Source organism: Pygocentrus nattereri, chromosome 21 (genome assembly GCF_015220715.1).
Source record: "Pygocentrus nattereri isolate fPygNat1 chromosome 21, fPygNat1.pri, whole genome shotgun sequence".
In the NCBI taxonomy this organism is placed as follows: domain Eukaryota; kingdom Metazoa; phylum Chordata; class Actinopteri; order Characiformes; family Serrasalmidae; genus Pygocentrus; species Pygocentrus nattereri.
The window spans coordinates 34,730,146-34,745,234 of NC_051231.1; the positions used below are offsets into that span (position 1 = coordinate 34,730,146).

The 15,089-nt window shown below is 44.5% G+C and overlaps 1 protein-coding gene across 2 annotated transcripts in view; it reads left to right on the forward strand.

Moving 5' to 3' along the window:
• The first annotated feature begins 1,366 nt into the window (after positions 1-1,366).
• nuak2 (NUAK family, SNF1-like kinase, 2) overlaps positions 1,367-15,089 on the forward strand; it is a 25,692-nt gene continuing 11,969 nt past the window's right edge. For both annotated transcript variants that reach the window (XM_017688603.2, XM_037532385.1), the window contains exon 1: positions 1,367-1,722. In XM_017688603.2, coding sequence (XP_017544092.1) covers positions 1,525-1,722 — 198 coding nt within the window. In that variant the 5' untranslated portion in view covers positions 1,367-1,524. The remainder of the gene's footprint in view (positions 1,723-15,089) is intronic.

The window sequence follows — 15,089 nt, forward strand, 5'->3', positions numbered from 1 at the left end:
TGATTGATTGATTGATTGATTCATTCATTCATTCATTCATTCATTGATCAATCGGGGGCCTCCAAAGACTCGACCACATCCATCTGCTTTACAGAAACGAAATGTATATATTCTTTTAAGACCATCAGTGACGGAAGCCTGACTGTGTTACCATAACAAAATATGAGCAAATCAGTTTTTACCTTAAATCACTGAAAGTAAAATGTTACTCATTCACACTTCAATACAGACGGAGAGAGAAAATAAATAAACAAACAGAAAAAAGTAAACGGAACAATGAACCGACTGATACAGAGAAACATCAACGAAATAAAGGAGATGAGAAATACGTTATCGCTCCTAAAAAGATTCTTTAAGGGGTCTTTAGTAAAGAAAATGGGTGAAATGGACATTCAAAGGACCCTTTCCGTGGTGGGCAGTCGTGGGCTGGAGGTTAGGGATCTGGCCCTGTGACCGGAAGGGCGCCGGTTTGATCCCCAGAGCCGACAGCACATGACTGAGGTGTCCTTGAGCAAGACACCTAACCCCCAACTGCTCCCCGGGTGCCGTGGATAGGGCGGCCCACCGCTCCGGGCAAGTGTGCTCACTGCCCCCTAGTGTGTGTGTGTTCACTAGTGTGTATGTGGTGTTTCACTTCACTGTTGGGTGAAATTTCCCTGTTGTGGGCCTAATACGGGTCTCTAAATCTTAAATGGTTCTCTATAAGAACTGTTCTCCATCAATCTGAGGAATGATGTCCCCATACAAGGAACCATTTAATCATTCTTTGAGTGTCCATGGTTCTCCTAAACTAGAAAAAGGTTCTAAATAGAACCATATCCAACACGTTCTCCCTCAGTCTGGAGAACCTTTTCCATGTTTACCTCTCAAACGTCGGTTCACAGTTAAATCTGAGTTTTCCTGTTGTTTATGTTGTTTGTCGATCCAATAAAAGCTGGAATATGCTGCAGTTTTTTTAGTTCCCATAACGTTCTACATAAGGATACACACTTAAAGATGGTTCTTCAAGGTTCTTTAGTAAAGAAAAAAGGAACACGAACGCTCAAAGAACCCTAGCAAGGTTCTCTGCATGGTGAAACGGTTCTTCAGATCGATGAAGAATGGTTCTTACAGCACCAACAGGCCAATCTGGAGAACCATTTCACAATGCAGAGAACCGTTTCACCATGCAAAGGGTTCTTTGAGTGTTCTTGGATCTATACAGAACCGCTTTCCTTACCAAAGAACCCTCTTTTTACAGTTTGTTAAGAAACCAACTGTTCGTGCAGAGTTTTCACACTACTTTTTCCTCAAATGCACGGATTTGGCAACCCAGGGTCAGAGCAACGCCCCGCCCCGCTCATGAATATTGATCAGGCAGCACTAGTCGGCGCACGGCCCTGTTAGAGAGCAGCCAGTGGAGAGACGGACAGGCCGAGCGTGTTACCTGTGCGGCCGCTTCAGCTCCAGGTCAGCAGACAGTCTGGAGCTCGAGCTTTGGTCATCAGACCCGCTTTGATGTGCTTTAATGAGAGATCTGCGTAGATGCGCGCGGACAGCAGAGCTCAGGTCGGCATGGAGGAGAGCGGAGTCCAGTCGGCGGCTGCGGACCCGGCCAGGCGGCAGGCGGTGAAGAGGCACCACCACAAACACAACCTCAGACACAGATACGAGTTCCTGGAGACTCTGGGCAAAGGCACGTACGGGAAGGTCAAGAAGGCGGTGGAGAGGTCCGGCAGGATGGTGAGTGACCACTGCTTAACTTACTTTGTGTGAGTAATGAGAGGTGTTTTGGGTCCTGACCCAGTCTGACCAGCACATCTGGTCAAACACACACCCAACCCAGTCCAACCCAGTCCAACCCCAGCAGCCGAACCTGGTGCAGTAGCGTAAAAAGGCTGTGATCTCGTTCTGACGTGGTCAGATTTATGCAGTTACCCCTCCAAGGTGCAGCCAACAGTACCTGCGCCTAAGTGTTTTTGTTGTTTATGGTTCTCTGTAGAACCAAACAGGGTTCTTCTGTTGTTACGATGTCAAGTAACAGTGGCAGAACCAACGTTAGTGCTATGTAGAACCATATACAGCACGTTCTCCATCAATCTGAAAAATGAATGAACCATGCAGAGAACCATTATTCATGCTATGGGTCTTCTTAGGTAGAAAAAGGTTCTATATAGAACCATACACAGAACGTTCTCCATCAGTCTGAGGAACCTTTTCATTTTTATCTCTCAAACTTCTGTTCACAGTTAAGTCTGTTTGTTTCTGTTGTTTATATTGTTTGTTGATCCAAAGCTGGAATATTTTGTTAATGTTTGTTTCCATAATGTTCTACTTAAAAATGTTCTTCAAGGGCTCTTCAGTAGAGAAAGGTTCTGTATAGAACCATGCTTCTTTGAGTGTTCCTTTGCATGGTGAAATGGTTCTTCAGACTGATGAGGAGTGGTTCTTTACAGTACCTGTGTGTTTGATTGTGTGTGGTTCTCTATAGCACCAATAAGGGTTCTGTTGTTACAATGTCAAACCCTTAACAGCAGAAGAACCTGTTGGTGCTTTATGGAGCTATAAAGTATATTATGGCTCGTTCTACAGAAACGTCCGTGTTTGTGTCCCTAGTGTTTACAGATGCATTTAAAAACCTGTTAGGATTATAATTTATTACACTTCAAAGGAAAAATAACAGTTTCACCTTCAGCCTCAGTTTATCAATACTGGTTTATAATCAATCATATAGAATTCCAATCACCACAGAGGAGCTCGTCCCACAGCCGTGTGTGAAGCTGAGGCCGGGTTTTTTATCTCAAAATATGTTTTTCTACAGTTTTAACTGCAATAATCTCTACAGGACTTTGGAATATGTGATTTTTAAATGACAAAGAAAACAAATCCTGTATAAATATTATAAATATATAATAAAAGTCCCCAGGAGTCGAGTCACTGGTGTTACCGCGTAACAAAATATCTCCTATTCTGAAATAAAAGTCACACCGATGACGTCGCTCGACCTCCTTTGACCTGTTGTCTGAGGATCTATGGAGAAAAGCTCATGGTGAGTCCACTGTGTCTCTCAGTTCTCAGAGATCTTCTCATTCAGCTCATGATCTCATATGAAGCTTCTAGCTGACGTCACTGGTGTGACCGACTTTATTCTGAGGTCACTGTGAAAAAACAAACACAAATGGATTAAATTCCATATTTTAGTGGACGTTCCCTGATGGACAGCGTGTGGTTTGATGTTCTGTAAAATGCTTTGATCATTAAAAACGTCTCTGGTGTTTCCTTTATTATGAGGAACACCAGAGACGGTCAGTAGCACCAGTGACCCCTATGGAGAGACAGGAAGGTGGACGCTTCTGTAGAGTGACCCGTACAGCACAATCTTCATTAATTTGAAGAGCTATATAAAGATGCAAAGAACCTTTTAATCGTGCAGAGGGTTCTTCTTCGTGGTTCTATATAGAACCAGTTTCTTTACTAAAGAACCCTTGTGTGGGATAAAGTTCTCTAAGAACATCATCATGTCATGTCATCTGTGACCTTGACGTCCTCATAACGTCCTCTAATCTTGTCTCCGTTGATGTTTAACTTTATAGGCGCGTGATTTGAGATGATGAACAGCCTTAGAACCTTCTTGAAACGTCAGATTAAAACGTTTTCTGTAAACATTAATAGAACTTGAGGCCAAAGCTGTGGAGGCCATTCACTCCTAACTGGGCAGATGCTGGGTTTAATAACAAACCCAGTGATAAAAGTTCACTTTTTCAGCCAAACTGGAGGAAACAAGTCTTCAGATTTGAGCTCATGGCTCAGAAACATTGACCCAAGCAATATTAATGACATCAGACATGGACTTTAATATCATACTAACACCTTCCCCTGCCCTTCCCACTGGAGACGAGCACCGTTGACTTAATCTAATGTAAACCCGTGGGTTTATTTCAGCTCCTGTGAGGCCTGGTTTCAACCACAGATGGGTGCCATTACATTTACACAGTGCTCGGTTCCGTTGTGGTCATTAACGTTCAGCTCCTGATTCTCCTGTTTCTGCCGTGCTGGTTCAGCTCCTGTCCTGCCTCACTGTTACTCGCTCATCTCTTTGGAGCTTTAGGGTTTTATTTCAGGCCAGAGGAACCTAAAAAGAGCAGAATGGAGACGGTAGAGACTTCCCGTCCTGCACTGATGGAGGCTGGATGTTCCGCAGTAGTTCTTCGGGGAACTCTGTGCTGTTTGTTTCCTACTTTTACTTTTGTTTCACTAATTATTTCATTTCCAGTAACAGCAGTTTGGGTGGTTTTTTCCCCGTTGCGTGTCGACATGCGCTGTGGCTTTCACTGCCGCTCGGCGTGAGTCATTTACGAACAAAAACACTAAACAAAAAACAAAACAGGTATTTCTGTTCGTCACGTCACGCCCAGCTCCGAGAAAAGGCTTTAAATAGCCGGAGGGGACAGCGCAGCTCTGAGGACGGGCGCCTTTTAATCCTGCTCAAATGTCACAGATCAGGCCAGCCCGGATCTGCAGATCGGCCTCCTCCACGCTGCTGTGAACGGAGGATCGATCGATGGATAGATACTGATCCATCTCTGTCGGTGCCGCAGGGAAATGGAAGTGTTATAGTAGCAAAACATAAAATTACACAAAAACTTGCAACTGAGGTCGGAACAAAACCTCGTATCTCCAAAAGGGTAACTTTACAGGAGAAGGAAAAAACCTACTTTACTTTCTGTGGAGGTCAATGGAACCAGACGTCTTTCCACGTAATTTTGAGTCGTTTCTTTTGGTCGATTCTTCATGAAACTGAGGCGCACTGTAAAGAGCAGCAGGCATTTTCAAATCAAGTCAAAAACTGAAAAATGCCAAAAATGAAGGTACGAGGTTTTGTTCTGCCACCGGCGACGTATTAAGCAAAAATAGACGTAAGAGAGAGTAAAGTATGAGAGAGCGGAAGTAGAAGCGTATCTATTTGCATAGTTACAGAGATAAATTTGCTGTACTTGAGCTTGAACTGGAAAGCAAGTCAACCGTCATAAAACTACATATTGAGCTGTTATTATTACTATTATATAACTATAAGCAGCATTATTCTGCTTTTTTCATTTATATCGCAATATTAGTGTTTTTTTGTTTGTTTTGTTTTTAAAGCATTATGGACTTAAATAGGGAAAAAGCATTTAAAAAAAATGTAAATGCCCAGCTGAGAGCGCATTATTTCAGAAATGAGGCTCAAGCAGTGAAAGGAGAAAAATTTGGGGCTGAAATATTGAAGTTGACACTTAGAGCTTATAGTTTTATCAGGCTACGAAGTGTTCGCTGTAAATGTGCTGGAAAGCAGCCAAGCTGCATCATAAAACTACATATCATGACTTAAATAATTTACATGTAATGAGTATTCAGCTCCTGAAATGAGCTCATTTGCATTTCGCACTGTAGCGCCAATGCTAGACAAGCGCCCTGCCAATCTGAGCCCAAATGTGGTCGATCGTTCGAGTCGTTTTTGGTGTCTGAAGTTTAGTTTTCGTGCTGGAGCTGCGAGGCCAGTGAATCTGACAAGTAGTGAACATTTTCAGTGAACTGTTCCTTTAAAGCCGGTTGGCTGAGACTGAAGAGGTCAGGCGGTCAAATAAACAAATAGACGAAGGCCGCTGTGTCTGGGCCGTCCTGTGTGAATTGGATTAAAGCGTTAAACTGGATAATTCTCTTTACTCCACGTCTGGCTTTAATGAAAGGCCAGAGGGCCCACACCCAGCCTGCCGCCGCTGTAACCGTAGCGCTGGACTTCACTGTGGCTTCAGGTTCTGGGTGAATGCGCTTTGATCATGCTGGATCAGCTGACCCCTGCAAAACTTCAGTAAACAGTGCTATTCTGGGAGGACCTGCTCAGTGGACAGGCCTGTTGGCCTTTATGATGTGGTGTAGATAACCGTGTCCTTCCTCAGCGAAGATCACAGACCGTAGGATTGCAATACTGACCTCATCGTCAGCGTGAGGTGCTTTGATCACGTCTCGCATTTCACCACAATCCAAACGCATTCTCCTTGGCGGGTTTTCCTGAAAGACCTAGGGTTCCTTAGTAAATGGGAAGGATCCATTAGAATCATTTCATACTGAAATGTTTCTCTGAATGGTGAAGTGGTTCTTCAGATTGATGGAAAACATGCTGTAAATGGTTCTATAGCACGAAAAGGTTATTCTATTGTTACGATGTCAAGCTTCTAACAATAGCACCCTTTTTGGAACCATATATTACACATACCCCATCAATCCGAAGAACCATTTCACCATGCAAAGCACGATTTAAGCATGAAGTGGTTCATAGAACCATAGAAGAGTGTAGCGGAGTATGGATGGTAAAAACAGCACACCATGCCACATAGGGTTCTCATAGAACCCTGTTTGTTTTCCAAAAGAACCATTGTTTTGTGAATGAGATTTAAGCTCGTTCCTAGAACCTTCACCTTATATTGAAGGTGTCTTTGCAGTCTCATTTACAAAAAGCTACCACAGCTGCCTGTTAAGAGCGTCTATAGGGAACCAAAAGTGGTTCTTCTGTCCTGCAGAGAATCTCTGTTGTCACGTGTGTTGGATTAATACATTTTTAAAAGCGTATTTATTTTGGCCAACGTGTGGAAACCGAGCACCTACTCAGTTCCGTCTCAGGACCGTCTATTAAACTCCTGGCTGAAGCTAGGCTAGGCTAGCCTGCTGCTAAATGCTAATAAGTGTTTGTTTTGTTTGGGTGAGATTTATTAATGTTTTTTCTTTTCTGAAATGTGGAGTAAAATTCCCCTGAACTCCCACAGCCGGGGTTTCTCGGTTTCTCCAGCGTGCCCCCTGCCCTGCGGCCGAATAATCTCAGCATGGAACCGAGTCGCTGAAGCCGCCGCGCTGGCAGGATTATGTAAGCGCCACACAGACATGATCAGAAATGAATCCCGAGCTGCTGGAAGTGTGATGGAGAGAACAACCACTCCCTGTGTCTGAGAAAACAAAGGCCTCGCTGGAAGGCCAGCGTTCGCTCCCTGGCCTGTTCAGTCGCTCTCGCTCAGCATCAGATTCTGCCCCAGGCTAACGCCAAGCCTCATGTCGGCTCCAGGGGCTGCTACTGAGCGTATGGCTTGCTAAACTGCCCCAGTGTCACCCCCCTGCACTCCCAGTGCGCTCGGTCAGCCAGCATGTGTGCGTAGACTTGCACTGGAGCTCTGAGGCGAAAGTAGCTAACAAGCATTGCATAACTGGTTAGCACTGTGCTAACTGCCCGAATCAACATGTTTACCTCAGAGCGTGTGGAGCTGGTCGACCATGTCTGCACACCTGGTTTCTGACACTGTACCTATAAACGTGGACTGAAGGACAGACGAAATTCAGGCTTCAAGCTGCTGCTGTTCTTAGCTGTGCTAATACACACTCACTAGCCACTTTATTAGGCACACCTGTTCAGTTGCTTGTTAACACAAATAGCTAATCAGCCAATCACACGGCCGCAGCTCACTGCATTTAGGCATGTAGAGGTGGTCAAGACGACCTGCTGAAGTGCAGACCGAGCATCAGAACGGGGAAGAAAGGGGATTTAAGGGACTTTGAACGTGGCGTGGTTGTTGGTGCCAGACGGGCTGGTCTGAGTATTTCAGAAACTGCTGATCTGCTGGGATTTTCACACACAACCATCTCTAGGGTTTACAGAGAACGGTCCGAAAAAGAGGAAATATCCGGTCAGTTGTGTGGACGTAAATGCCTTGTTGATGTGAGGGGTCAGAGGAGAATGGGAAGACTGGCTCCAGATGATAGAAAGGCAGCAGGAACTCAAATAACCAACCAGAATCTCTGAGGAACGTTTCCAACACCTTGTTGAAAGTCTGACACGAAGAATTAAGGCAGTTCTGAAGGCAAAAGGGGGTCCAACCTTTTACTAGCAAATAAAGTGGACAGTGAGTGTAGTTATTGATGGAGAAGTGAGTCGTAGAGTCAGAAACCGCAGAATCAGGTCTGTCAGAGATCCTGAACATCTCCACACGGTTTGAGACGGGGATGTGATTGTATGTGCCCACCACATTAGCCTTGTAGCTCTAGTTTAAAATGACCTGATTGCTGTTTCTGACGCTGTGCGACACACTAATGTCCATGTTTATGGGAAATAGCACTGCTCAAAACATTAGCGGCCTCAGCTTTGTCCGTGTTTATGTCCGAGTGTCTCGGAGAGGAACAGATGGGTGTTCTGCCTCACGGCCTGGCCTTAATTCTTGTCTGAGCGCTCTGGAGCAGCTGCTGATTTGGCTCTAGATTAGGTTCTCTTCCTGTGGCTCTAGATGATCTGTACCTGGCTGTACCAGCGCAGACTGGACTGTGAGAGATTGCACAGGCTGTAAATCTACGCATTTGTTACTAAATACAGGGAAACTTCAAATATTTTGTAATACATTTTATAGTGCGTGTGACCTCCAGGCTCCTCATGAGTCTCTGAAACATGTCAGCGAGCGTGTTGGGTCTTGCAGTGTGTGGTAATAACAGAGGGACGACTGCAGCTAAAGGCACGCTTAATTAAAGGGCCCGTGGCATGGAAAAATGAATTTTCCCTTTAAAAAAAAAATAAGGGTCCGATCTTGTTTGTAAACACTGTTTCAGAAACATAGTATGTAAACATAAGTTTCATAATCTACCGTTTGCCCTCCGGTACTCTCGCAGCAAAACCTCCCTGCTGGAAAAAAAAATAGAACCTTTAGAACCGTCAGCGTCTCCAGTTTTGTCCTTTTGTTATTTTCCATGATTTGAGAACTCCAGTTGCTTTTAACATTGTGTGGAAATTTGAATGACTAATAGGAGCAGTTTAAAGTGACACTCGTCATATTCATTTCCTTTTTTTGCCTGTCCTGTTACCATTGTGGAGAGTGTATATATTTCAGTGTGTGTGTATGTGTGTGTGTATATATATATATATATATATATATATATATATATATATATATATATATAAAATGCTATAGTCTTATTTATACACTGGTATAAATCTTTCTCTTTGTTAAAGGGGAAGTGGCCGAGATGTAATCAGAGTGGTTTGGTGTGAAACACTCGGTTCTAGATAAACTCACCGAGTCAGAACCGTTCCCAGTGGTGGTGATGGGAACCAGACGTCCCTCTAAAAGCTCCTACAGAAAGTTCCTACATGAGCTGGTTCTGAATTCACTGCCTGATGACTGAGACGCTGTTTTATGAGAGTTTAGAGAACTTCAACTCCATTCATGGTGGAGGGAGACATGCAGGGCGCTGTGCGGCAAAATAGTCCCCAAAGAAAACTCATTATTCCAGATTTTCCACTGTTTTCCATCATCAGCATTCCATATAAGCTCAGAAGACTCGTGTAGGTTCTCTGGTGGTTCTGGATGGTAAATAAAGTACCTATAGCTGTGTTGTGGATGGCGACGCCTGGTTCCTATCACCACCACTGTAAAGACGTCTGAACCTCTCTGTTTACATCTTAAACAAAATGTGAAACTGGTGAAATTCCCCTTTAAGGTCACAGTGAATGTGAGTGCACTAGAGTAGCACGTTCATGTACCATATCCAGTATGTACTGGCATGTGGTGCTGTTAGTGTGCTGGGAGTCAAAGCCCTGGATTTCCACTGCACTGCGGTCATCGCATATCAAGGTCATCTGCGAATCTGTTGGTCATTTTGGAATGTAAAACAACACTCACTGTGATTAGAGAGCTTTGAGTCGTGTGACCGATTAGATGTTGGTATTAATAACAGCTGTGCCAGGTTTGTTTGTTGTGACTCCCTGATAAACTCATGACTTTTTAAAGGAACAGCTCGTCGAAGACAGTAGCCAGCGATTAACCTCCGGCTAATTATTTAGCATTTCTTTAAACGCTCCCTTAGTTCAGCATTTCAAACTCATTCATGTACTTTTCGTTTATACTTTCGTTCACTTTTACTCTGAAAAATGTATTTTTTTTGTCAGCCTTTGCATCTCAAATTAGTTATAAATGGATGTAGATCAGTTACAAATTAAAGGGCTCATGTCACGGAAAATTAGCATTTATTTTTAAAGGTAGGTTGTGAGTCCTTGCACGTGTTTTGCCAGCAGGCATGTGGAATGGAGGGATAATTAAATAAGTAACTGATTTATATCTGTTGGGTCTCCTTTCACCCTCCAGTTGAGGTTGAAGCTGTCGCTCCTTTTACCGCCCTGTTGTGGCTCTACAGCTGAATTATATCAGTAGGTAATAATAAACAGTAAAATACAGTAAAATGAAGCTCTGCTGATCCTTCAACACAGTTTAACAGTAAATGGTCTTAAACGCTGGAGTTAATGTAGAACTGCTGATTCACCCTTTAACCCTGAAGATCAGCGCAGACGGCTGGTCACCATAGCAACACAGACAACAGCCTCGCCCAGCTAGTAGCTACGAAACGGCAAAGAGAGAGATTTAAGACGGACATCGATAATCTGGAGACGACTGGACTGATTAGTGTTTATAGTCACTCCAGCTGGTTTCCTGATACGTTTAACCTGCAGAGAGAAACTGAAACACTAAAAAGCAGCGAAGCTGAAGTCGCTTCTCATTTGAACTGTCCTGTTCCACCTTAAAAGATGCCTGAGGCACCAGAATGTAACTGCTGCATCATTTAAGGTGGCACAGGACAGTTCAAACAAGAAGCTGGTGAATGAGAAGCTTCAGCTTCGTAAAAAGTCGAACATTTAGAGACATTTTAGAAGTAACTGCTCTAGTAATGAGGAAAAGTTTCCTGCTGGAGATGCGAGAAAAGCAGCTGTAGCTGAGCTGAAGCTCAAAGCAGATCAAAGTGAGTCTAAGTTTTTGTTTATATTATCATTTTTAGTCTATACCAGAACATCAGCACACACTGACCCACATTTACAGCCGAGATGGTGAAATGGACATTAAATGTTGTGGCTCCCAAAGTGATTCGATTTTTGTTGAAAGGACAAAAATAAGGAGTGTTATAAGGAGTGTTATAAGGAGTGTTATAAGGAGTGTTATAAGGAGTGTTATAAGGAGTGTTATAAGGAGTGTTATAAGGAGTGTTATAAGGAGTGTTATAAGGAGTGTTGTGGCCGTTTTTGACCCATGAAACCACCTGACCTTTAGAAAGGAACCTGAAGGGAACGTAGGATACGAGCCCCTGCACGAGTTTCTGGCAGCAGGCGTGCGGAACGGAGGGATAAAGCGATAATTAAACGAGGTACTGATTGATATCTGTTGGTTCTCCTTTCACCGGCAGGCTGAGTTGAAACTGGAGAGGAGGAAACGAGCTGAGATGAAATAAACGCAGCAGGGAGCCGTCGCTCGAGGCTTTCCCCGAAAACGCTTCCTCCTTCTGCTGAAATCATTGTGTAAATGTCTTTCATCTCAGTCTGTCTCACCAGACAGTCGCGTTCGCTGAGCTGCCCCCTCTAAACCGATCAAACTCGAAACGAGCCTGGCTGCTGTGTGGGCGAAGGGTTGGCGCAGGCCAGATAACGCTGGGAGAACACAGCTGATTAAATAGGACGGTCAGTTTAAAGGAAAGAAAACAGAGCTGACCCCCTTAGACGGACACGCGCGAGGTCAGAGAGGTGTTGGCTGGTGTTATATTGGGTTTGGGCTGTTTGTTCAGTAATGCCAGCTGTCCTGTGGGGTCAGTCCTAAAGAGAGACGCAGAGAAGGGGAAGCCCACCCGAACGTCCGCAGACGTGTATAGAGTTCAACATAAACAAGCACTTTAACTCTATTACGCATGAGCTGACGGCTGTGCTCTGCCTGCACTCTGCCATTTGGTGTGGAAGGGCAGAGATGTGCTAATTAGCATATCTAGAACACAGAAGTGAAGAGTAACACCTGTACAAAGAATGTTTGTTTGTTTGTTTGTTTGTTTGTTGCCACCTATTAGAATAATAGTGAGATCAGAAACATGAAACATTGGATATGGAATCACTCCGGTCAGAAATATTATCCTGCTGTGAATCAGGGCTCCGTAGATTCCGCCCTCCCGCAACACAACACAGCTACTCAGCTGAAACGCGCTAACGAAGACGGACGTTCCGCTAATTAACTTTTAATAAAAACTTTTAATTTTCAGAGCTAAAAACGGTAGTAGCAGCACATAATGGAAGCTTATTAGCATCCGAAGTATGTAGTTAGTGTGGCTAAAATCATTAGCAGCTCATTGGAGATTACTCCAAGCTTAATTTCCATTTACGGCATTCGGCTGACGCTCTTCTCCAGAGCGACTTAGAGTTTGATCATTTTACACAGGGAGGCCAAGGTGGTGTTGGGAGTCTTGCCCAAGGACTCTTATTGGTACAGTGTAGGGAGCTTGTCCAGGCAGGGGACTGAACCCCAGTCTACAGTGTAGAAGGCAGAGGTGTTACCCACTACACTAACCAACCACCACCCACTACACTAACCAACCACCACCCACTACACTAACCAACCACCACCCACTACACTATCCAACCACCACCCACTACACTAACCAACCACCACCCACTACACTAACCAACCACCACCCACTACACTAACCAACCACCACCCACTACACTAACCAACCACCACCCACTACACTATCCCAAGCTTAATAAGTGTTGATAACGTAGGCTTACAGTGGGCATGACGCTCATTAAAAGCCTCCGTTACTCATTTTTTCTGTGAGGTTTAAACTGAAAACGGCAGCACATGCGAAGTGCAGTTCACTCGTAATAGTGGACAGAATACTCGATATCGCCCACCTTCACTCCTGGAAGTCTCCTGGAAAGAAGGATGAGCCGGAATATCTCGCTGCTGTCGGAACAAAACCTCGTATCTCCGTTTTTGTTGATTTTCTGTTTTTGGTATCATCTGAAAATGCATGTCGGTCTTTACACTGTGTGTAAATTTCATGAAGGATGGACCAAAATAAACGGGCCAAAATGATTTGGAAAGGCGTCTGGTTGCAAAACGAAATACAAATAGAGCCTCAGTTACTAAAAAGAGCTGCTTAACTGGCTGTTCAGGAAATTCCTCCCTAACAGGAAATATCTGCGGCATAATTGGGTCGGAAAACAGAATCCAGTGCAAAAACAGCGTCCAGCGCAAAGTACAGCTCGGATGAAGACCCTCAGAAATAGCTCGGAAAGTGTTTCCTGTCGGAGAACTTCTGAAGGATCAGGACACTCTGCACACACGGCAGAGCTGTCCTGATTACATCATCAGCGCTGCGCTGCGCTTCCTGCAGAGCTCAGGGCTAAATGAGCGGCCTGCTTGATAACGAGGAGGAATAACATCATAGAAATAAAAGTCTAATAAAGCTTTATTAAACAAACAGCACGGATAAGCCACACAAGGCCTTGTGCTACCGATTCACTGTGGACATTAGTCCAGGACTAGACTTAAAGGGCAACTCCACCAATTTCTCAATGCCCCCATAGCTCAGTGTTTATGGTGTAATCAGAGATCCAGAGGGTTTGGTGTGAAACGGTTCAGACGTCTTTACAGTGGTGGTGATGGGAACCAGGCGTCGCCATGACTACAACACAGATATAGACACTTTATTTACCATCCAGAACCACCAGAGAACCTACACGAGTCTTCTGAGCTTATATGGAACATTGATGATGGAAAACAGTGGAAAATCTGGAATAATGAGTTTTCTTTGGGGACTATTTTGCCGCACAGCGCCCTGCATGTCTCCCTCCACCATGAATGGAGTTTAAAAAAAAACATTTTCGACCCAAAACCTCCTCAAAACAGTCGCAAAACGTCTTTATCTAGTTTTTTAGTTATCTGGACGCTAACTGTGCAGATTTGTGGCCGAACTGAATGTCCAAAGCCTGACCGTGTAGTTTTGGATTAAAACACCACGTACGCAGCTGCTGAGGGAGCGACCTTGGCCGTGTTTATCTGACCCGTCTCAGTAGCAGCTGTGCTGTTGTTTTGTTTTTTAAAAAGTCTTTTTTTTACATTCAAGTCCTTTTCCCTCATTACATTAGTACATTACATTTTCAGAATTATTTAATATAGAGGGGGGGGTCAGGCACAGATTGTGCTCTTTGCATGTCGCTGCGGTCAGAGGAAAACTTTATCTCCATTTTTGTTGATTTTCAGTTTTTGACATATTTTGAAAGTGCCTGTTGCTCTTAAGGTTGTGTGTAAATTTCATGATGAATGGACAAAAACAAACGGCCCAAAATGTCTTGGAAACAATTCTGGTTCCATTCACTTCCATTAAAAGCAAGGTATGTTTTTTCCTTCTCCTGTAAAGTTCCCGTTTTGGAGATACGAGGGTGTCGTCATGTAGCACACCGTTATAATTAGACTTTTTCCTCAGTTTATCTCTGCAAATAAACAGAAACTGTGCAGTAAAATGAGCGGAAAAACGCCAAGCGTTACATTAGGAGTGTGGAGGGGACGGAGCACAGCGAGCGAACAAGCCTCCTTCCCTGTAACACACCAGGTGGGACCTTCTAACCTGCTCACACTACATCAGATGGTTTAGGTTCATTCACAGCTGCCGGTGTTGGCCTTTAGACTGAACTGCTGAGACTCACTGCTTTAAAGAGATTCACACTGTTGATATCTGTCCCGTGTAGGACCTTTGACCCCATCAGTCTCTGCCCCATCTCTGCTCCCTCCTGGGGGTCTCCTCTGACGCAAACGGGGTGTGTGGAATCCCAAACATCTACACACACACACGCGCACACACACAGCGTTGATGACATTACCCTGACACCCATGTCCAGAATGTCCCGTCTCTCCCTGAGAACCAGCAGACTGTGGAGGGGTGAGGTGTGTGTGTGTGTGTGTGTGTGTGTGTGTGTGTGTGTGTGTGTGTGTGTGTGTTTGGGGGGATGGGGGTGGGGGGTGTTTGGGGGGGGGGGGGGGGGGGTGAAATATGTGAATAACAATGACTAACAGTGTAACACACAACTGAAGACATGCAAACGGCCGTTCTCTCACCTCCCCATTCACACAGCGCGCTTTCATAGTCATCACAGTCTGTGACCCACCGCCGTGATGCCCACCAGTCGTTTACATACAGACCAGCGCGTCTCACAGACTCACCCTCGCATCGTCCCGCAGTGGTCTGCATTCCTCTGACGTGATAACGTCTCTAATTTACATACAGGCGCTAAACGG